Source organism: Geotrypetes seraphini, chromosome 3 (genome assembly GCF_902459505.1).
Source record: "Geotrypetes seraphini chromosome 3, aGeoSer1.1, whole genome shotgun sequence".
Lineage (NCBI taxonomy): Eukaryota > Metazoa > Chordata > Amphibia > Gymnophiona > Dermophiidae > Geotrypetes > Geotrypetes seraphini.
The window spans coordinates 222,748,430-222,771,951 of NC_047086.1; the positions used below are offsets into that span (position 1 = coordinate 222,748,430).

The following is a 23,522-nucleotide window of genomic DNA, read 5'->3' on the forward strand; positions in this document are numbered from 1 at the left end:
AGGGGTGGGCTAGATAGGCAGCATATCTGCTCCAATAGGGTGCTACTTATTCACAGCCAGGGGATGGTCTAAGACAAAGAAACTCTCTGTATAAAACCCCCATGCTTTGGCAGAGTTTCTTTAGAGAAGCTGCGCCATACTTACAGAAATATGCTGGCACTGTTTGTATGGGTTTTTCTTCTCTCCATTGAATATGTCCGAACTGATTTATTTCTGATTTGCCAAATGCTGCTATAATACTTATTATTAGAATCTTGAGGGGGGGGGAGGAGTTTCCCTTCACGATGGATCCCCAGTGAGATGATCAAGTAAATTTGTGATCAAAAGAGAGTTGATGTCTCTGGCCAGAAATCTGGCTGAAGGAGGACTGAAGGTCTGAAACATAAAAAGTAAAAATTTCAAGAAAAAGTAGTACTAAAGAAAAGAAAAGAATAAAAATAATGCGTGAAGGCATATAAAAAATAGCACAATTGGAGAGACTCCAATGACACATGACTTCTTAGCTCCGCTGAAAACTAAGAATTGATGGTCAGGCGAGCCGACGTCGGGTGAGAAGGCACTTGTGCATGTGAGGTACAGGCAGTCTTGAGACTTCCAAAGAAGTTAAAATGACAGTACACTTTTGCACTGTTTGTACCGGGCTCCATGGATGATGTTACCCAACTATGAGCATATGCTGCCTGCTTGTCCTGGGATAAAGAATTTTTTAGAAAGCATTCTCATATAATGATTTAATTCTAAATCAGAATCTAGGATTACACCTAAAATTCCAGATGCATTATTTATTCTCAAAACATCACCAGATATTAACTACTTCATTCATACAGACACTCTCATAATCTCCAAAACCAAAAAGTTTTGCCTTAGCCACAGTGTTCTCCCTAGCTTCTTTTAGCTGGGTGTTCTGCCCGGCTAATTTAGGTGAGCGCCCAGCTGTTTCTTCTGCCGCGGTCCTGCCCCTGGAATAGTATTCTAGTTAAGGAGCCGTTCTTCGTGCTGCAACTGCAGAACGAGTTTAAAGTTACAGGATCATATTACATTTGGAAGGCGGGTCCCGGGCATGCTGTAGGCCTCTTATGGGCCCACCGATGTTGAGAGCTGGTAAGGTCGTCTTGGTTTCTTTTCATGCGGTAGTCGGCGGTGTGAGTGCAACCATGCAGCAGCTACAGAAAGTGTTTGTGACGCGGCGGATCCCGCAGGAGGGGCTTCGAGTATTGACTGAGGCCACAGTGTAAAGAGCTCGTGCTTCCCTAAAACCCCGCATTCCTGGGGCATTGGCTTTTTACCCTGCACATCCCACTGGCAGGTTCTGCTTGATAAGCGTTCTATAATGTACTGCATATTTTTTTCATATATGACTTTTCCCAGATCAAAAAAGGGACGTCATGAGCAGAATGCTAATTTGCACATGTTGCCAGTGGTTTGTTTTTTTTCTGTTCTTTCCTTTTATTGAAAAAAAACTATTTAGAAAATGGCAATTCATAGAAGGAACATTTGACAGAAATGCATATATGAGATAGGGCAGTGAAGAAGGACAGGGAAATTTACAGATCTAAAAATGCTGATCTTTATGACCTTTTACAATAAAAGCAAAAAACCGGATGCACAGGAGAGTATCAAACTTCCTTCCCCTCAATAGACAGTGTACAAAACAACTATTTGCTTAGCCATTAAATAAATACAAAAATAAGGAAAACTGATTGCAGGTGGACAGAATTATCTGATGTGATACTTTGTCCTGAATTCCTAAGTATCTGAGAGTACAAACAAAAAATGAGAGCAAACAGAAAATGTGAAGGAAAACCAAATCAAGAATATCACCTGGCTTTATGCCATGTCAAAGCATAGCTAGATTAAAAAAATTAATGCCAGTGTTTTTAAATAAAGAGTTTGGAGAGGGGAACGCGAGAGCAAACAAATTCAGTTATTGGTCTTGCCTGTTCTCTGGGAGGCCTTTTGAAAAAATCCATGAAGAATTGCTATGACCTCTTGTTCTAGCTTTATTTCACCCTAGTAAAAAAAAAAAAAAAAAAAGTAAAAATAAATGTATAGATATAGGCTTTGTCAATGTCTGAATGGTTCTTAGATTTGAAGCAGCTCATTACAGGAAGGTTTAATCTGACTGGGGAGCCGGCGAGGGACAAAATATGCAGTGACTCTGGGTTTTGTATATTTTATTTTTTGACTCATGCATCTTTAGTGTTGTAATAGGGATTCTCCTGGGCTGTACCTGGAAAACGTTATAATGGAACATAGTGGTTCTCAGCCCAGTCCTTGGAGCACTTTTAGCCAGTCGGGTTTTCAAGGGCTAGTTAGATCTACGCGTTTTGAAGGTACTGAGAGCAAAACTCTCACTTGAGTTGCCATTTTCATAGGAGCCAGCTCATAGGTGCCAATGGGTGTTGATGACTCCCAATACTGAGCAAGCTCCTTGTATTGGATCTGGACACCAGGGGGGGGGGGTGGAGACAAAAAAGTACCTTGAGGAGGGTCAGGAAAGCAGACTTTAACTAAAAGGGGGGGGGGGAGAGAGAAACAGAAAAGGACCTTGAGGAGAGGCGGGAAAGCAGATTTGAACCAAAAGGGAGGGGGAAGACAGGGCAGATGCTGGACTAGAGGGGGTAGATAGAGAAAGACACCCTGAACCGAGGGGAGAGAGAGGCCAGGCCCTGGGGGAGACAATGAGTGAGAGAGACAGAAAGACCTGGAACAAAGGTGGGAGGACTCAAAATGTTAACAAGGAAGATAGAGAGAGGGAGAAACCTGAAACAAAGGGGAGGCAGAAGAGAGGGGAGAAGATGTTGGACTTAGTGATGTATAGAGGGAAGAGAGAGAAAGAGACTGTAGAGAGGTGGAAAGATTCTGGATCAGGGAGGGAGGAAGGTAGGTGGGAGAGAGAGAAGGGTAGAGAATGACCTGGAAGAAAGAAGAACAAATGCTAGACATGGGGGGGGGGGGGGTGTTGTAAGCAGAACAAAGACAGAGAGAGAGAGAGGCCTGGACCAAAGGGGAATGACTGGATGCAGATGCTGGACTATGGGAGATGCAGACAGAAGAAACAGAGGGGGAGAGACCCTGAGGAAGAACAGAGAGATGCAAGATCATAACAGATGAGGGAGAGAGAGGGAGACATGTTGCCAATAGAAGTGGAGGAGAGAGGAAGAAAAGTTGAACTCATGGAGGGACAGCGAGAGATGTTGGTTGGGAAAGGGAATGAGGTCCAGAGGAGAAGCAGCATGCAGGAGGCATAAAGAAAAAAATGTTGGATGCACAGTCAGAAGGAAGTCCAACCAGAAACTAACCAAATCACTAGACGACAAAAGTAGGAAAAATGATTTTATTTTCAAACATTGAATACAGAGGATCTAGAATCAGAAAATAATATTAAATATTGAACTAAGGCCAGTACTGGGCAGACTTGCACGGTCTGTGTCTGTATATGGCCGTTTGGGGGAGGATGGGCTGGAAAGGGCTTCAATGGCTGGGAGGGTTTAGATGTGATGGAGTAGGTTTTAACGGAGATTTCGGCAGTTGGAACTCAAGCACAGTACCGGGTAGAGCTTTGGATTCTTGCCCAGAAATAGCTAAGAAGAAAAAATTTACAAAATTTAAATTGAATCAGGTTGGACAGACTGGATGGACCATTCGGGTCTTTATCTGCCATCATCTACTATGTTACTATGTAATTTAGTGATTGAAATGTGTCAGTTTTGAGAATTTATATCTGCTGTCTATATTTTGCACTATATTTGTCTATTTTTCTATAGTTGTTACTGAGGTGACATTGCATATTTTAAAGTCATCTGCCTTGACCTCTTTGAAAAATAAAACAAATATAAATGATAATTAACATTTTCTCTGTATATAGTGTGCTTTGTGTTTTGTTTTTTTTAAATTTTGTGGTTACCATTATGAATTAATAAGGTTATATTGTGTGTACAAGAAAAATGGAAGAAATTGCATTACAATTAGTACTATTATAATGGGGGTGGGGTCAGGGGCGGAGCTTGGGCTGGGGTACTCGGTTGTTATTTGTTAGACTTAGGGAGTACTTAGCTTGAAGAAGTTGAGAAACACTGATCTAGGTGACTATGGAGTTCACGAGTTCACTCAGTAAGGGCCCCTTTTATAAAGCCACAGTAGCAATTCTCCCATGGCAAATACACTAAATTCCATTCAATTCCTAGGGGCTTCCATGCATTTGCTGTGGCAGAATTGCTATCGCAGCTTTATATAAGGAGCCCTAAGGCAGGAACTACTCTGTGCTATGTCTTAAACAAAAACCAGATTGCGGGGGATTCAAAGCATTACCTGATTCAATATGAGTTTGAAGTTGGTCGAATACCACTCTCTCAAGTATGGTCATTTTGAAAGAAATGGAAGGTTTGATACTGGCCAGTAGTTATTCGGAATAAGAGGATCAGCATTACTTTTTTTCAAGGGTGGCTTAAATGCTACTGGAACACTGCCTAAGTGTCAAACCTTAAAAAAGAAAGTCATATTGAGCACTGGAAAATAATTAATAACAATTAACTAATTAAAATAGTGCACATTTAATTTCCCCACCACCAAATTTCCCCGTCCTGCCCCATCTGGCTACTTTTTCGTGCCACCCGGCTGGAAAAAATTTCTGGGGAGAACACTGAGCCATATTCAGTTTTTAAAAGTTTTTCATAGTTCAATTGCTAACTTTATCTATAACTTGACTGATATATTCAGGAACATTTATAGTTGCTTCCATGAGTGGGCAGAGCAGAAATATATCATCTGCATAAGTACGAGATATTGTGTAACCTAAATTTGAAAAGATTTTTTTCTAATTCACTCATATTCTGTAATCTCTTCTTTATCTGTACACTGTAATTCTCTGACTGTACAGCTAATCTTCTCTGTGAACTGCCTAGAAGTCGCATGATTATGGCGGTATAGAAAAATAAAGTTATTATTATTATATATATTTTAAATAAAGAAGGTGATAATGGTGAATTACTACTACTATGTACTATTAATTATTTCTATAGCACTACCAGATGTAAGCAGCTCTGTACAGAGTCACAAAGAGGAAGAAAACAGTCCCTGCTCAAAAGAGCTTACAATCTAAACAGCCAAAACAGACAAACAGGATGTCATGGATACAGTTACGGGGAATGGTTAATCAGCTGGCTGGGTTGGAAGGGCAGCGGGAAATAGGGTTATGGACTGAAGGCTATTTCAAAACAGTGGCTTTTCAGTCTGCTTTTAAACAAGGTAAGGTGTAAACTCAGGTAATTTATTCCAGGCATAGGGGGCAGCTAGACGAAAGGAACCAAGTCTGGAATTGGCAATGGAGGAGAAGGGTAAAGCTAAGAGTGATTTTTCTGAGGAATGGAGTACTCTGGGAGAGAGAAGAGAGGAGAGATATTGAGGGGCAGCAGAATGAACGCACTTATAGGTCACCAATAGGAGCGAACTGTATGCAGTGGAAGATAGGGAACCAGTGAACTGACTTAAGGAGAAGGGTGACATGAGCATAGCGAGGTTGGTTGAAGATGAGTCGTGTAGCAGAGTTTTGTACAGATTGCAAGGGGGAGAGGCGACACTGCGGAAGACCAGTTAGAGGTTATGAGAGTGTGGACAAGGGTCTGGGTTGTGTGCTCAAAGAGGAAAGGGCAAATTTTGGAAATATTGAAGAGATAGAAGCGACATGTCTTAGCAGCTTGTTGGATGTGTGTAGAAAATGAGAGGTCGGAATCGAAGACGACTCCAAGGTTGCGAGCAGAGAAGACTGGAACCTTTAGACACACAACTAGCTTTCCATATTAAACGATGATCCACTACATCCAATGCAGCAGAAACCTCAAACTGCAGTACCACTGCCTGTTGCCCCATGCTTAAATACTCATGCACAGCTGAAACCATCTCTAACAACAATGTTTCTGTATTATGAAAGGCTCTAAAACTATGTTGCATAAGAACATAAGAATTGCCGCTGCTGGGTCAAACCAGAGGTCCATCGTGCCCAGCAGTCCGCTCATGTGGCGGCCCCCAGGTCAAAGACCAGTGCTCTAAATGAGTCCAGCCTCACCTGTGTACGTTCCAGTTTAGTAGGAACTTGTCCAACTTTGTCTTGAATCTCTGGAGAGTGTTTTCCCCTATAACAGACTCCGGGAGAGCATTCCAATTTTCTACCACTCTCTGGGTGAAGAAGAACTTCCTTACGTTTGTACGGAATCTATCCCCTTTCAACTTTAGATAGTTCCCTCTCGTTCTCCCTACCTTGGAGAGGGTGAACAATCTGTCTTTATCTGCTAAGCCTATTCTCTTCAGTATTTTGAATGTTTTGATCATGTCCCCTCTCAGTCTCCTCTTTTCAAGGGAGAAGAGGCCCAGTTTCTTTAATCTCTCACTGTACGGCAGCTCCTCCACCCCCTTAACCATTTTAGTCACTCTTTTCTGGACCCTTTCGAGTAGTACCGTGTCCTTCTTCATGTATGGCGACCAGTGCTGGACGTAGTACTCCAGATGAGGGCGCACCTTGTAATATAATACTTCATCTTCAGAAACAAATTTATCCAATTGATAATTAACCAGTATTTCAAGCAATTTAGCAATCCAGAGCATACTTGTTATTGGTCTAAATTTTTCAGGTTTATAAAGATCTTCCCTTATTGACTTAGGAATAGGAGTTAGCAAAATATGCAAAATTGTTTTAGTATAACAACCTTTTTGTAATGTAATATTGACAAATTGTGTTAACCAATTCACAAGATTTAATGGTATTGTTCTCAACAAACATGATGGACAAGAGTCAATTGCACAATACCTTTTATCTAACCTTTTCAATAATTGAATATCATGCTTGTCAGTCAAATAGTCAAATGATTCCCAGCATCAGCCAACTAAAACCTCATGTAATCTACCTCCAGAATCATTCTCTATATCATCATAATAATAATAATAATTTATTTTGTATACCGCCATACCCAGGGAGTTCAAGGCGGTTCACAGCAGATAGATGAATTACATACAGTGCGATTGAAAAAGAAAAAAGAAGAACATAACAAGGCAATCGTAGGGTCAAACTCATTTACATTAACAATTTAGGTGAGGGAAGGGCTAAATACGGAGTACATACAGTGTGTGCTGTAATAGAATACAATTGAGTTTAAGAGAAGGGGGGAACAAAGCATATTAGATGGAAAGGGGGGGAGCAACAATCTTAGAAGGGGGGCGGGCGGAAAAGTAAAGGAAGAGGTGAGGAGCGTTGAGGAGGGGGGAAGGGGAGCGTTAAGGGTTTGGTCTGTTGCAAAGAAGGGTTTTGATCTGTTTTCTAATGTGGAGAAGGGGAAACGTTAAGGCGGAAGAGGGGAGCGTTAAGGATTTGGTCCGTTGAAAAGTAGAGTTTTGAGCTTTTTTCTAAAGTGGAGGTATGAAGAGGTGTCAAGTATAATTTGGGCGAGCCATATCAGGGCTGCCCAAGTCCGGTCCTCAAGATCTACTGGCAGGCCAGGTTTTCAGGATATCCACAATGAACATGCATGAGAGAGATTTGCATACCAAGAAGGCAATGCAGGCAAATCTCTCTCATGCATATTCATTGTGGATATCCAAAAAACCTGGCTTGCCAGTAGATCTCGAGGACCGAACTTGGGCAGCCCTGCTCTATATAATTCAGTTTGTCCTTATCTAATGGAGATGCATCTCTAATTTAATTTATTTTATCTTAGAAGCAGTTTGCTAAAATTTCAACTTTAGGCTGAAAAATAATAGGCATTTGAAGAACTACTTCAGCACATGTCAAAGAAGAAAAAATCTGAAATAATCTTTTAGACAAATTATCAGCCTCTTGAATTTTTTTTTTCAAAATACTCCAAGGCTTCAAATTGCCTCTTGAGGACTACATCCACCCTGCGATCCTGCACATTCTTTAAAATTACTCCCCCTTTCACTAGGAAGGGAGGCACACTTGAGCAACCAACCAATCTACCTTAGACTGAACAAACAGTTGCTGAAAGTCAGGAGTCATTCGGTATAGTTTTGATATAGCCTTAGCAAACTGCAAGGAGCCCTCAGGGGTCTTCCAATTCTCCGTAACTAGCATAGTAATGTCTGTATGCAAGGGAAAAAATGTAGTCTGAGTTTTAGAGACATTCATTACACAGCAATAGAGCATTGTATAGCTGAGCACTGCGGGGATTCAAGATTCAATTCTCAAAGTTAATCAGTAATAAGTTCAAGCAACGCAGATGACTTAAAAAAGTGGTGTACCATCAGGTCCTCCCCCTGGTCAACGGCTACTACTGCCTCTTGACTAACGACCCCTGTCTGAGACTCTGCATCTCTCAAAGATTCATTCTGGGGCAATAAAGACAAGGATTCTGACCCCCCCAGTTTAAGTAAGCTTTCCACATCAGACTCACAAAATCAGGGTTAAAGCCCTAAGTAGAAAGCCCAATGAACCCCTTCAGGGACTCACTTTGTCTCCTCTTAGGATCTGAGGTGTCCACACATTTGCATTTTGCCATGTTGCTATCCGAAGGCTCTGGAAGGAATTTTCTCCCCGAAAAGCGAGCCATCTGCGACTCCCCAACCGTACAGGAAGCAGAGGAGGCTAAGACCATGGCCCCCACCCCTCCCTCACGTGCCCCAAAGCATGTGCCACACAAATACTTCTCAGCTGGTCATCCAGTGCAAACCTGGCATGATATAAGGGTAGAATAGTGTGAGGAGTCCATTCCACTCAATTTAAAATTAAGGAGTTTTGAGGCAGATAAAAGTTTTTTAAAATTTAAATTGGAAAATCTATGATGGCCGCCATGACAGCATTTTGGCACCAGAAAACGGCCTGGGAGAGCAAAGTTTAAAAAATTATGGGAAGGGATTTTTGGGGGTGGGGGACCCTATACGAATCTCCAGAAATCATCAAAACAGCACTTTTCAGACTCCCCCCTGATTCTCCCATAGCCTGCAATATGCTGGTGCTATGCTGGTGCCTGCTTCTGCTTACACTGCAGCTGGAAACTGCAGAAGATCACTTCTTCAGACTAGTAAGGGTAAAAAAAATCCTAATGCGGCAATCTTTGGGCTGCCAGTCAGATTGAAGTTGGACTGAGACCTCAGACCTCCTAAAATCCACCTATGGTGTTAGGGGTAGGGAAAAGCAGCTGGCACCCACTAAAGCCTACTGGATCAAACAGCCTGCGTTCAAGTGCCTGATAAATCAGGATGTGAGCGCAGCTTCTAGGGGAATGGACCCCAGGTTCCAGAGATGTTAGTGCAGGCTGGCTAGACAGGTTCCCTAAAAGAGTTGCCCTGTTAGCTGCAGACTTCTGCTCAGAGAGTCTGCATCTTCTCCCAGGCAGAGCTGCTCTAGGGCTACTGTGAACCTCTTGAGCACCGAAAAGCCTCAAGATTTGGATAAAAACATGAAAATAAAATGTTTTCTCAGAGCAGATCAGAAAAACAACTTCCAATTTGTGTGCAGAAGGAAATACTGAGGAGGATACAGTAAAGCCCAGTAAGGAAGGAGGCGGACCTGCGAAATGTAGATAATACCCTCTGCACAACTCACGGTAAGGGGAGAATAAACCACTTGTCAAGACTCACATGCCCTTAGCACCATAGTCAAATTTGATCATCAATGCCAAGTAGTTCCAATACTATTATCTGCTGCAGCAAATTCTGTGAAATTCTAGATATAAAATAGCTCCTCCTCTTGTTAGTATAGTCCTTTCAAAAGAATTATATTCTAAGTTTGAGCCCACAGAAGCTAAGGGGGAAAAATCTACAAATCAGCACCCCAACTCAGGTGCCTTAATGCTGCCTATTCTATAATGGAATCTGGGCACCCAGATTTTGTTCTAAAATACTTATGTAATTCTGCACTAGCACACCTAAAGATAGGCATGCCTACTTACTCCAGGTCAATGGCAAGCATACTGTAAATGGGCACACCTAAGTACAATATGCAGTGTGCATAACTTACAGTATTCTGTAAATTACACACATAAGTGGGGGACATACCCATGTCTTACCCCTGTTTTGCACACTTATACACCCCCATGCAATTTTGCACTAATGAACTTATGTGCTCTTTTACAGAATAGTGCTTTGTACACTTACTTGCATAAGTGTATTCATGAATGCAAGGTGCACATAACTACATGCACAGTTATAGAATTGCATTTTACATGATTTCCTCAAATAACAGAGGGAAAGTCAGAAAGAAGACTGAGGTGAGGTCTTCAGTGAGGTTGTAAATCGACTCCAAATCTGCTGGTTTTACCCTTACCAAATGGATGGGCTTGTGCCTCTTGACTTTTCCTTACTAAAGTCTAAAGACAAGTCCATGCATGCAGTAGAGTTAAAAGCATAATGGAATCAAGCCGATCAGCAAGAATAGGGTTAGTTGGAACTAGTCTTGAGGCTGCAGGACCAGTTTGACGTCACTTTCACCTCACCCAAGAGATCTTTCGTCTCTGACCTATGACAAAATCAATGGCTGCCACAGCTATTATGTCTACCGTAATGCTGTGAGTTGCACTCACACTGTTAAAAGTCAGCTTAATGTTTCCTGCATCCAGGGTGGCTGCTCTCTTGTCAAAGCTGATAATGTGTGCGAAGTCCTCAAAGGTTGTGTTCACCTCCACACTGAAGCTGCGATCCTATGAAAGAAGTCCACAATTCAGTTATACTGCATATTCAGAAATTTTGCTGTTTTCCTGCCTATAAAGTGCTGCTCTCTCCATATGTTGCTTTTGAAGGACAATAGTAACAAATGCTTTCCTCACATAAAACTGTTATAAGCAAAATTGGAAAAGGACTTCTTGTGAATAAAGGAACCTTTACCTCACCTTTAAAATATCTTTAACAATCTTCTTTTCATCATGGAAACGTGCCTTCAAATCCTCCACATAAAATTTAAACAAGTCAAGGGGCGTGGAGCCTGCAAATGAAACAAACACTAAAGATTCAATGGCTCCTCTCAGGCCCACATCAAACTGGCTCTGTGCAAGTAAAGCATTGCAAACAGTGAGAGAGGATGACAGGCAGGAGAAGGTTACTATAAAGGAAGATAAGGGGAGGAGCTAAAGCCGCTCTTTACCCGGCTGCCCAAGCATATTAGCGAATCGAGTGTCGGTGCTGACAGAAGGATACAGCTCCATCCAGGTGGACATAGAATGCAGCTGCCCCGTCTCATGAAGCTCGTCGAGGAAAGCCTAAGAAGAAGAAGGTTATTCCATGAGAGGGGAAGTAGAGTTGCTTACCTGTAAATGATGTTCTCCAAGGATAGCAGGATAGGTAGGATAACATCATCTAAGGGTACCAATACAGACAGCATTCCTGGATGGCTGTAGAAAAACCTGAAACGTTTTTCAGGGAGTGAGCAAAGTTAATAATAAAATAATAATAACTTTATTTTTGTATCCCGCCATACCCGGAAGAGTTCTAGGCGGTTCACATCAATTAAACAAGGTTACAAGTGGTTTACATCAGTTGAGCGGGGTTACAAGCGGTTCAATAACAAATTGATCAAAGTTGCCAGGGGGGGTGAGGGAAGGATGTAGAGGGGAGAGGGGTTGTTAGATAGAAGGGGCGTTGGGATCCTGGTCTTGGAAGAGGCGGGTTTTGAGTAGTTTTCTAAAGCCGAGGTAGTTGGGGGCCTTGAGGGCCATTTGGGATAATCATGGGTTTAGCTTAGTGGCTTGGAAGGCGAGGGTTTTGTCGAGGAATTTTTTAGAGTGGCAAAGTTTAAGGGAGGGGTAGGCGAATAGTTGGATTCTGTGGGAGTCCTTGATGCTGTGATTCAGGGCGAAGTGAGGGATGATGTAGCTTGGGGATAAACCAAATACTGTTTTATAGCAGAAGCAGGCGAATTTGAATAGGACTCTGGATTCTAATGGCAGCCAATGGAGTTTGTGGTAGAAAGGGGTGATGTGTTCCCATTTTTTCAGGCCGAATATGAGGCGGACAGCAGTGTTCTGGATCATTTTGAGTCTCCTGATGGTTTTTTTTGTGGAGCTTAAGTAAATGATATTGCAGTAGTCCAATATGCTAAGGATGGAGGATTGTACTAGCAGGCGGAATGAAGTGTCGTCAAAGTATTTTTTTATGGTGCGGAGTTTCCAAAGCACCGAGATACTTTTTCTGACGGTATTGTCCGTGTGTTTGTCAAGGGATAGATGTTTGTCTAGTGTGACGCCCAGTATTTTTAGGTTTTGTTCAAGGGGGAAAACGGATCCTTTTACTTGAATTGTGGTGTCTTTGATTTTATCTTTGGGGGTTGCTAGGAAGAATTTTGTTTTATCCGGGTTTAGTTTTAGTCTGTATGATAACATCCAGTGTTCTATCTGATTGAGTATGCTTGAAAGGAAGGTAAGGAGCTCTGATGTGAAACTGGTTAGCGGGATGATTATAGTGATGTCATCTGCGTAGATAAAAAATTTGAACTTGAGGTTTTGCAGAAGGTTTCCTAGGGAGGCAAGGTAGACGTTGAACAGGGTGGGAGACAGGGGGGAGCCCTGTGGCACGCCACAGGAGTTCTCCCAGCTATATGAGAAGGTGTCGTTTTTGAATACCCTGTATGATCTGTTCCGTAAGAACCCGTGGAACCAGTTAAGGACCTGGCCCGAGATGCCTATGTAGGTGAGGCAGTCAAGGAGAATGTTGTGGTCGACCAGGTCGAATGCACTGCTCAGGTCAAGTTGTACAATCAAGGCGCTGGAGCCTTGGCTGAAGAGTGTGTGAAGGTGGTCTAGGAGAGAGGCTATAATGGTTTCGGTGCTGTGGTTGGAGCGAAAGCCTGATTGATTGTCATTTAGGATATTGAATTTATCAAGGTATGTGGTAAGTTCGGCATTAACTAGCCCTTCTGCTATTTTGGTGAATAGTGGGATGCTTGCGATCGGTCTGTAGTTGGACGGGATATTGGGTGGTTCTTTTGTGTTTTTTATGATTGGGGTGATCGAGATGTGGCCTTGTTCTGCTGGGAAGCTTCCGGTAGATAGTAGGAGGTTAACCCATGCCAGCATATTTGCTTTGAAGTGGATTGGAGCCGTTTTCATAACGTTAGGGGGGCAGGTATCTAGTCTACAGAAGGAGTTGGTATATTTGTTATAGAATTTGTTGAAGGATTGCCAATCGATAGTAGTGAATTGATCCCAGTTTAGGTCTGCTCTGGACCCCGGGTCTGGTTTGGAACTGTTGTTGTCTTGGAGGGTTGGAAAGTCCCCGTGGGGATTGGCAGGGGCAGTTATTGAAGATCTTAGTTTCAGTATTTTGGAGTTGAAGAAGTCGGCTAGGGAGTTGGCGGTTAGTGTGGGTTCTTCGTCTCGGTTGTCGGTAACTGTCTCGAGATTGTAAAGATCGTTGACCAGTTTGAAGAGGTTACTACTGTTGATTGTGACATTTCCAATTTTTTGGGCATAGAAGTTTTTTCGTTTATCCTTGGTTAGGGTTTTGTAGTTTTTTAGTTTGAGTCTCCATTCTATTCTGTGCTCTTGGGTTCCAGATTTGGTCCATTGTCTCTCCGATTTTCTGAGGTCCTTTTTTGCCTGTAGTAGCTCTAGGCCAAACCAGCCCTCCTGGTTTGAGGATCTAATTCTGCTGGTTTTTAAGGGGGCTATTTCGTTTAGAATGTTTGTGCTGTCTTTGATCCAGGTGGTCATGATTTGGTCCGTTTCTTCGTTTTGTTTTGTGATAGTTTCGTAGCGAGACCAGAATTCGTTCGGGTCGATCTTGCCTCTAGTGGTGTGGGTTTTGGTGTTTCTTGCTTTTCTGTTTATGGTGGTTTTTTAATTGCTTTTGCCACCTGGGAGCCCCTTCTCCTTAATGGAGGAAGGTGAATATGAAAGGCTGCTTATTCTGTTATTCTCAAAGAACAAGTTACAGGTAAGCCACTCTGCTTTCTTGGAGGATGCAGCCACATGTGTAAATGCCCACTTCTTTGAGACTGCTTTCAACAAATAACTCCTCTCACCTTAGGCTCTTCATCCCCAACCCTTTATGTCATGTCTGTCTGTCCAAGTTAGACTGTAAGCTCTTTCAAACAGGGACCATCTAGAAAATGTCAAAATGTACAGCGCTGCATATGCCTTTCAGTGCTACAGAAGTGATAAATAGTAGTAGTAGTTAATCTCTAGCTAAGGGCTGGCTGCTAATAACAACAAAACCTTTTCTATTTTTTGCTATGTTTTCTGCATTTTTTTTTTCAGGAAAGGCAATTCAAATGATATAAAGGACTGTAAGGGGATGGAGTCTTGATTCTAGTCTTAAAACAGACCATGCAGCACAAAATAACTACAACTTTAAGTTATAAGAAATAAGCAGTGCCATACTGGGATAAACTGAAGGTCCATCAAACACAGTATCATTTCTAACAGTGACCAATCTAGGTCACAAGTACCTGGCAAGGTCCCAAAAGAGTAAAACAAATATTATGCTGCTCATCCTAGAAATAAGTAGTAGATGTTCCCAAGTTTATTTTAATAATGGCTTATGGACTTTTCTTTTAGGAACTTGTCTAAACCTTTTTTAAACCCTGATAAGCTAACTGCTTTTACCACATTTTCTGGCAACAAATTCCAGAGTTTAATTACATGTTGAGAGAAGAAATATTTTCTCTGATTTGTTTAAAATTCACTACTTAGTAGCTTCATTATGTGTCATCTAGTCCTTGTATATCTGGAAAGAGTAAACAAGCAATTCACATCTACCTGTTCAGTATTTTATAGACCTCTATCACATCTCCCCATCATTTATATACTGCAGGATGTGAATATATTGCACGGCCTCCAAATTGCAATCTTGCAAACTACAAAAGCTAATAATCATAAGCAGGCCACAGGCATTGCCATAGGTGTAGCAATATCAATGCTGACATACCTAGGCACAACAGATGAAAATGAAATCTGTTTACCAATTAGACAGTGTTTGTTTAGATACATCAATACCAGACCTGGATCAAAAGGAAAAAAAAAGTCGGGTGGACCTTCTAAGGGCTTTGATCCACCCCCAAGAGTGCAGAAGATTGGTGAAGGCTAGTTTATCAAACCAATCTGGGCAGGACTTGTTCATGTCATGTGGCCTGGGAGAAAATGTTAGAAGACCAATTGACTGGTTAATGTGGAAATCAGATACTATCTTAGGCAAGAATCTGGTATATGTGTGTACAGATACCTCCTTGTTATGAAGAAACTAAGGCCCGGATTCTCTAACCAGCGCTGATTTTTTAGGTGTCAGTAGATGCCCAAACTCAGTAAAAAAAACAAAACAGCATTTAAATGACAATTTTAACTGAGTTTCAAGGTGCCTACCAGCACCTAAAAAAATCAGCGCTGAAATTGCGCCTACAGGCCGGGATAATTTCCTAAAAGAGATGTCCATAGGCAATTGTTGAAATGGCTTGGGGAAATCCACTGCTTATTCCTAGGATAAGCAGCATAAAATCTGTTTTACTACTTGGGATCTAGCTAGGTACTTGGGACCTGGGATGGCCACTATTGGAAACATGATACTGGGCTTGATGGACCTTTGGTCTATCTCAATATGGCAATTCTTATGTTCTTATGTGGCTGACGTTTATTTTGTAGGTAGCTGCCGATTTAGGTGCTCTTTACAGAATTTGGCCCATAATGTTTAAAATAAGCACCAAACAAAGGTACTATCTGCAAACAACTGAAATAAGATAATCACAGGCCAACACTCATTTTGGTGCCTCAAATGTTAGACCTGTTTTCTGGGTATATTTAACCTGCTGATTCCAAAAATGGCACCAGTTTTCTCCTATCAGCTCTAGTTTTGAGATACAGAACAAGTGCCAGATACTACTCTTCACTCTGCTTGCCCATTAACAAATCAGGATATATTAATGTACTGTTAACATTAATATCTTGTAAGCATGAAGGATACATATTAAAAATTAAAAGAAAAGTGTACCACATGAAAATCTATTTATTTCATATCAAAAGCACAAGTTTATGATACACACTTTCTAGTCATTCGACACACAAGAAGCTCCTTTTGTAAGACTTCTGAGAGTGGAATCTGCCAAGACAATCCCACTTAAGATTCCAACAATAGTCTGCCATTATGTGTGCATCCCATCTTCCTTGGTATCTGGCTTCCATTGTTTTTATGTCTTGGTGAAATCTTTCATCTTGCTCTTCACTTCAGTCACTAAGATTTTCTGCAAAGCGATCTAAGTGACTGTGCAGATAATGGACTTTAACATGCATGTTACAGCCAAAAGCCTATTGAAATAAAAGAGCATATCCTCTACTAGTTGTGTGTAGTTGTCTGCCTTCTTGTTGCCAAAAAAGTTTTTCACAACAAGAACAAATGAAGACCAGGCACATGATTCAATTTCATTCATTGATACTATTAAATGTGGGTCATTTGTAAGTTGTCTGATCTGTGCACTATCGAAAATGCCTGCCTTCAGTTTTTCCATGATAAGTCCAGGTAACATATGCACTATGCAGGCCCGAGGAGAGGGGGGTGCAGCCAGTACATCGCTCCAGGGCCTATGAAGCTCAAAAAACATCATGAAAACCAAAACGTGTCATCGCAAGGAGATGTTCTTACAAACTAAGACAAAGAATGGAATGAAAACTTTTGCGTACAAGATCACGAAGCGTTCAGTGAGCGCAAAGCAATAGAAGGCCATGACAATGTTAAAATACTTTTGAGTGACATAAAACGGTGCATTCAAGATTCAACGAGTGACTATCAACGAGTGTTCTCACGTGTACGTTCCTACAGTAGCTTCAAGCTTATTGCTTGGATTACTCCTCCTTGCTTTCCCACCAAATCCGGGGAGGAAGAAAACGGGACACGAGCCACGCTGATTCATTGTGGACTGCAAAGAAGACTTTACAGGACAGTGAAGGAAGAAATAATTCCACAGATAAAGTTCCCTGTAAATGCTGTAATTGTAGCATAAAGGACCCACTGGCATCGCGTTTCTTTTTATCTACATTATCGAAAGATTAGAGACTGTAAACAGCTTGACAGTTAGCGGAAAGACAATAGCAATATTATCCTAACTTTGGAACCACTAACAAAATTATCAATAGCAATACAGCAAATTTCTATGTTCTATACTTCAATTCAAGTACGGCCTTAAACATGTCATCCCAAAAATCTGAAGCTCAAAAACGTAAAGAAAAACAAAAACGTGATGAGATTAATAAAAAAAGGACTGCAAACACTCTTTCAAATTGGCGTTAAATGCAAAACAAGAGAAACTGACAAAAATGAAACTTTAGATTTAGAACAAGGTGAGCCAAATGCAGAACTGAAAAAAGGATAGAATCTCATGAAGCCAGTTTGGATTTTCAAAAAACATCAGCTCAAGTATATCCTAATGTGATTCTTGCACAAAAGGAGATGGCGCAGATGTGGATTTGGAGGACAGAGGATATGAGAGAAAAGGAGATTTGAAGGAACAAGTGAATGTTAGTGATGAAAAGAGAAGTGAGGCAACGAGTACGTCAATGTCTACAGAATCTGGCCATGGTGAAGAAAAGAGTAATACTGGAATTGACATTGGACTTCTTGTAACAGAGGTTCCTTGTCATCTGGATATAGAAAACTATGTTATGAAAGGTCACATTGGCAATCCTAAAACATTTCCTAAATATATGAATAACCAAGTTTTTCCATAAAGCATTCTTTTTTTTTTTTCAGTTCAAAAAGTTTTTATTGAAAGTTTTTCTACAAAAAACAAAAATGAAATATTCAGTACAAATTTGTTGCACAGTGATACAACAATCAAAAGGTCAGTGGGATAAAGAAATATGGAGAAATGATCAAAACTAGATACACTTATTAAAGGTAAAGCAACATCTGTATGTAATGTAATACAACATTATAGATGTGTACAAATATGCCAGTCAAGAACGGAGAGCGCAGCCTGACAGCTATAATATGCAGAGAATCATATAATACTACATGGACATTGTGTATGCAAGAAACTCATAGGGTTGTGCCAAGTGATAGGCCAGCGGAATCAATGAGGGGAGCCCACATCTGTTCAAAACGAACCAGAGATCCAGTGCTACCGAAACCTGGCAAAGATCCACTACTGGTCTCCAATTACCGGCCTCTGGCCCTTATTAATGTCGATGCCAAAATATACGCGAAGATAATTGCCACCCGTCTACAACAGTTACTACCCAAATTGATAGGTCCTGAGCAGAATGGTTTCATGGTGAGTAGGCTCTCAAGTGACAATACTCGCATGTTTGCAAACGTCATACATCATGCCAATACCAACCAATCTCCGCTGCTGGCAGTAGCCTTGGATGCTGAGAAAGCATTCGATCGAGTGGAATGGGGCTATTTATTCTCTGCACTAAAATGGTTTGGTTTCAATGAGTCAGCTATTTCCATGATAAAAGTACTATACTCAGCTCCTAAAACGAATGTTAGAATCAATGGATTTGCTTCTGCTAACTTCACGCCATCGAGAGGTACGAGACAGGGCTGCCCTCTTTCACCACTATTGTTTAACCTAGCACTGGAGCCTTTTCTGCATTCAATCCGCCTCAATAAAAACATACACAGTGTTCGATGCGGTGACCTTGAAGTTAAATTATCAGCCTACGCGGATGACGTGCTCTTGAATCTTACTCCAGACTCTATCCCTGCGTTACTCACCCTCATTAAAGATTATTCGGAGACATCGGGTTATAAACTCAATACCAGTAAAACGGAAATCATGCCACTAAACTCTTTGGTTCAACATTATATGGTTACGCATCATGGCTTTCAATGGTCTGACACTAAACTAAAATATCTAGGCATCCGCTTCGGAAATACCATCGATTCAACAATAGAAAATTGCTCGTCTCATTTGTTGCAACTTGCTAAGGATCAAATTGCTAAATGGTCTCCTCTTCATCTGTCCTGGTGGGGACGTCTGGACTCAATTAAAATGGTTCTTGCTCCTAAAATTCTATACACTTTGAGCATGCTTCCGGTTTTACTACCATCATCTCTTTACAAGCGATTAGAAACTATCTTGTCCGCATTCTTATGGAATAACAAATCTCCTAGGATTGCTTTGCATAAACTAAAGCAGAAAAGACAGCAGGGTGGAGTCAATTTCCCCGACTTGTTTGACTATCATTGCGCTTATATACTCCGTCAGAGCTCTCGATGGCTTTTCATTGATACTCCGAGTTCATCCACCAACTCCTGGCTACTCTTTGAAAAAATCAAATATCATCCTCTACAGCTACAACTACTTCCATTCATGTGCCCATCGGCGTCAGCGTCTGTACGTGATCATATCTTACTCTCGACAATAACAGCTTTTAAACATGTGGAGCAATATCTTGATGTCAAGTGGCTAGATACCCTACACTCTCCGATTTGGCGAAATAAATTACTACTTATACAGAATCGACAGATTGAATGGAAACAATGGCAGAACATTGGAATACACCAGATACGACATTTATTTGATGGTGAAACCTGGTCATCATATGATCAACTGAAAACAGATTTTGACCTGCCGAATACTCAACATTTTCGTCTTATACAATTGAAGCATGCCCTGGCTACTTACGTCAAATCTCACTCCTTAGTGACAGATAAGCCCTCAATACTGACGATTGGTTTATCGATGCTAACTGGGAGAAAGGAGGCATCTAACTGGTACAAGTTCATTAGACACCACAAGAATACTAAACCAATAGAGTTATTAAACAAGTGGTCTTCTGAACTTCAATTGGAGATGGAAGACCAACAATGGGAATACATATGGTCTCGTACTTCTACTGCTTGTAAAGCGGCTTCCTTCCTCCAAACTTCAATATTCTTGCTACATAGAGCAAATTGGACATCCATAAAGCATTCTAACATTTCAAAATTTGAATGGTGAGAAACATGTCCGAGATTGGCTTGTCTAGAGTGATGTTAAACAAGCATTATATTGTTTTTCCTGCTGATTATTTTGGAACAATCTGTATGGTAACATTAGCTCCGCATCCAATCTATGCTTGCATCATCAGAAGGATGGTCAGCTGATGGAAAGTGGCAAAAATTATGTAGTCGCATCCCAGAACATGAGAGAAGCAATAGTCATAGGCAATGCTATCTGGCTTGGCGGGAATTAGAAAGACACCTGTCTTCTGATAAGGGCATTGAAAGTCTCTTAGAGGCATCAACTGCAACAGAATCTGTCAAGTGGTACAACATTATGAAACTAATCATTGATGTTATACTATTCCTTGGAGAATGTGGGCTTGCTTTGTGTGGTAATTCACAGCGCACTGGTGACAAGGACAATGGAAACTTTTTGGGGCTAATAGAGTTGTTGTCTCATTGGGATCCAATTCTAAAAGAACATGTGTTGCAAGTTAAAGAGTCACAAGAAAAGGGGGGAACGACTTCAAGTGCATTATCTCTCTGCTGATTCTCAAAATTAGTTAATTGCTAAATGTTCTAAACTTGTGAAACAATACATTTTGCAGGACAGAAAGACTGCAAAGTACTTTGAAGTGATAGTTGATTTCACACTAGATGCACCTCAGGTTGAGCAGACAACATTCCTGCTATGTTATGTAATTCAAAATGAATCCCAGTTTGAAATTGTAGAAAGATTTCTGACAAAACCGGATCTGACATAGCACAGATGATTGTAGATACATTGAATGAACATGATATTCCACTCTATGATTGCCGAGCACAGGGTTAGGACAATGCAGCCAACATGTCAGGAAATATAAAGGTGCACAAGCTAGAATACTTGAGCAATGTCCAACAGCAATATTTTCTCCATGTGGATGCCACACACTCAATTTGTGTGGAAATGATGCTGCAGAATGTATTTCTGAAACTATAACATACTTTGGAACTATACAAACTGTTTAGCTCTAGTCCACATGGATGGAAAATTTTTCAAAATCAATATTGGCTGTTCTTTTCATGGCATATTTAGCACATGATGGTCAGACCATGTTGAAAGTGTGAAGCCCTTTGTAGCACCTGGCATCAAATTAGCATTAGAAGACCTCTTGAAGCTGAACCTAACTGCCAAAACAAGAACAGAGATTAATGGAGCTTTGTCTTATGTGACATCATTCATTTGTGTAATAATATCTGTTGTATGGTACAAAATATTTGTTCCAGTTGATATCTGTAACAAAGTTATCCAATCCAGAAATGCAACACTGGATGTTGAAGTGTCCAACATAAAAACCTTAATTTCAGAATTGACAGATATCTGCAACAGCTGGAAAAGTATGTGGAGTGAAGCTAAGCATGTTGCTTCCAATTTACACATAGAAATTAAACTATCTGGAAGTAGTGGTGACCCAAAACGCAAAAGGAGGTTCCATGATGAAGATGCCAAATTGTTACAACAACATGAAATGGATGACTCCCCTGAAGAAGCGTATTTCAGAAAATTTATTTTCTATGTAATGTTGGATAATGTTACTGGTGGACTCACAGTTTGTTTCAATGCTGCAGTGAACATTTCTGAGAAGTTCAGCTTCCTCTGGAAGTACCTAACAATTGCTGTAGATAAGCTGAAAGAAAAATCAAAATCACTGGCAAATCAATATCCTGCTGATATCAGTGAAGATCGTGTAATGGAGATGAGTCATCTGCCAGCTGTTCATCGATCAAATTTTTGAGAGAACCAGCTGGGCTCATTGGAGCTGCTGAATTGCTTGAAAAAGTACAAACTGGAAAGACTCTTTCCAAATATATGCATCAGTCTGTGCATTTTGTTGACAATTCCTGCCACTGTCACCTCTGCTGAGCGCTCATTCAGCATGTTAAAGCTGGTAAAAAATTTTCTAAGATCCACTATGTCACAAGCACGACTAGTAGATTTGGCAAGACTCAGATTAATTTTGATTATGTAATTCAGAGTTTTGCTAGGAAGAAGGCCAGGAAAGCACCTTTGTTTGGCAGACAATAAATGCTATTATAAATATCTTTTACTATTATAAATATATTACTTTATTATTACATTTATTACCTATACATACTTATCTAAATGTATCAATGTAATCTATGATGGTTAGAAATAAATACATGTGTGTAGAATTTTGTATAAGGGCTCACACACCTTCTTTTTACCGGGGCCCGAATTTTCTCTTGGCGGCCCTGGCATTATGTATTCAATGCATGAACCGTTTTTATTCAAAGCCTTTGCAAATTGTTTCATCAGGCCTAGTTTTATATGTAGTAGTGACAGTATGATTCTCTCCCATACTACCAAAGGTTCATTGAGTACATTTTGTCCTCCAACCACCATATATTCCCTCAGAGGCCAATATTTTTTTGCCCAATGTTCATGTTTGGCTCTACTATCCCAAAGGCTACAAAGCAAGGATACTTTGTGTAGCTACCATATCTAAGTAACTAGAGCTAATGTGGTCTATCCAATGCAATTTTCTGAATCAATGCCCCAAATAACCCCAGGAACAGGTCAAAACCCCAAGGCACCAAGATTTATTTTTTTGTTGGCCTGTGTAGTAATTGCGCTGAAATATTGTGCCTAAATATATTTAAAGTAACCATATCATATTCAATATGTGTCAATGAACATAAATGCATAACCAATTTTAAAGCACACTCTAAATTAAAATTAAAACTTAATGGTATTTTAAAAATTGCAAGCCTAATAAATGTGTCGTGGTATCATACTCAGGCATACAAAATGGTGCTTAGAAGTTGAATATCCAATTTTCTTAGCCACATTTTATTTTTGTATTTATGAATGTAAAAGTTAGTTTTTAATATTCACTATGTACTATATGTATTGTAAGTGTGTTTTCTGCATATTGTTTTTATTTTATGGTATTTATTGACATATGATGATATAAACAGCATCTATCATATGAGATTTTGTTTAGGTTGTCTCGTATGTAGTTTTTTTTTTATGCTGTATGTATTTTTATTTGTTAAATCAATTTGTGTGTGTGTGTCCAGAATTTCAAATCATGAAGCCTGATTCCTAATTCTCTCCACCACAACATCCACATAGCCACTGGGGGCCTTGGGAACCTGCAGGCTCAGGTACCTTCCATACCTGCTGAAGAGCTGTTGGAGAACAGAATTGCATAGTACACTTTCCACATCCAGACTCATGCTGTGCTGCCATATACTTGCCACGTGCATTTTTGGCTCTCAAGCAATCATCAGCACAATTCAGAGCCCTTGCATGGTCCGCTCTTCCTTTTTTTGCCCATCATGCCTCTGATCTTTCTGTGCCTTATCTTCGAGCAGTTAAGTCCCAGTGCTGCCTAAGCAAAGAAGTCAATGGCTACTTTTACAGCCTGCTGACACCAGTATTCCTTGCACATGCTCAATTTGCACATGAGCTAAGCGTGCAAGAGGAATGCCGGCTGGGAAAGTCTTATGACTTCTTTGATGAGGCAGCACAGGGACTTCACCACTCAAAGCTCACTTACCCTAGAGCATCCTCTCCAACAACAGTAAAATTACTAGTGTTAATGGACATTTTCAGAAAAAAGGTGTCCCAAGGCGGGACACCTACACTGTAAATGTTTGTGGTAAAA

General features: G+C 40.7%; 1 protein-coding gene across 10 annotated transcripts in view; it reads right to left on the bottom strand.

Annotated features, from left to right (window-relative positions):
* The window catches only part of PRPF40B (pre-mRNA processing factor 40 homolog B), a 303,400-nt gene that overhangs the window by 136,442 nt on the left and 143,436 nt on the right, over positions 1-23,522 (bottom strand). For all 10 annotated transcript variants that reach the window (XR_004538654.1, XM_033935778.1, XM_033935781.1 and 7 more), the window contains 3 exons: positions 11,084-11,198; positions 10,833-10,924; positions 10,527-10,643 (listed from right to left, as the gene is read on the bottom strand). Coding sequence is in view for 9 of the 10 variants with exons in the window: in XM_033935778.1 (XP_033791669.1) it covers positions 10,527-10,643; positions 10,833-10,924; positions 11,084-11,198 (324 nt within the window). In the remaining variant the exon portion in view is untranslated. The remainder of the gene's footprint in view (positions 1-10,526; positions 10,644-10,832; positions 10,925-11,083; positions 11,199-23,522) is intronic.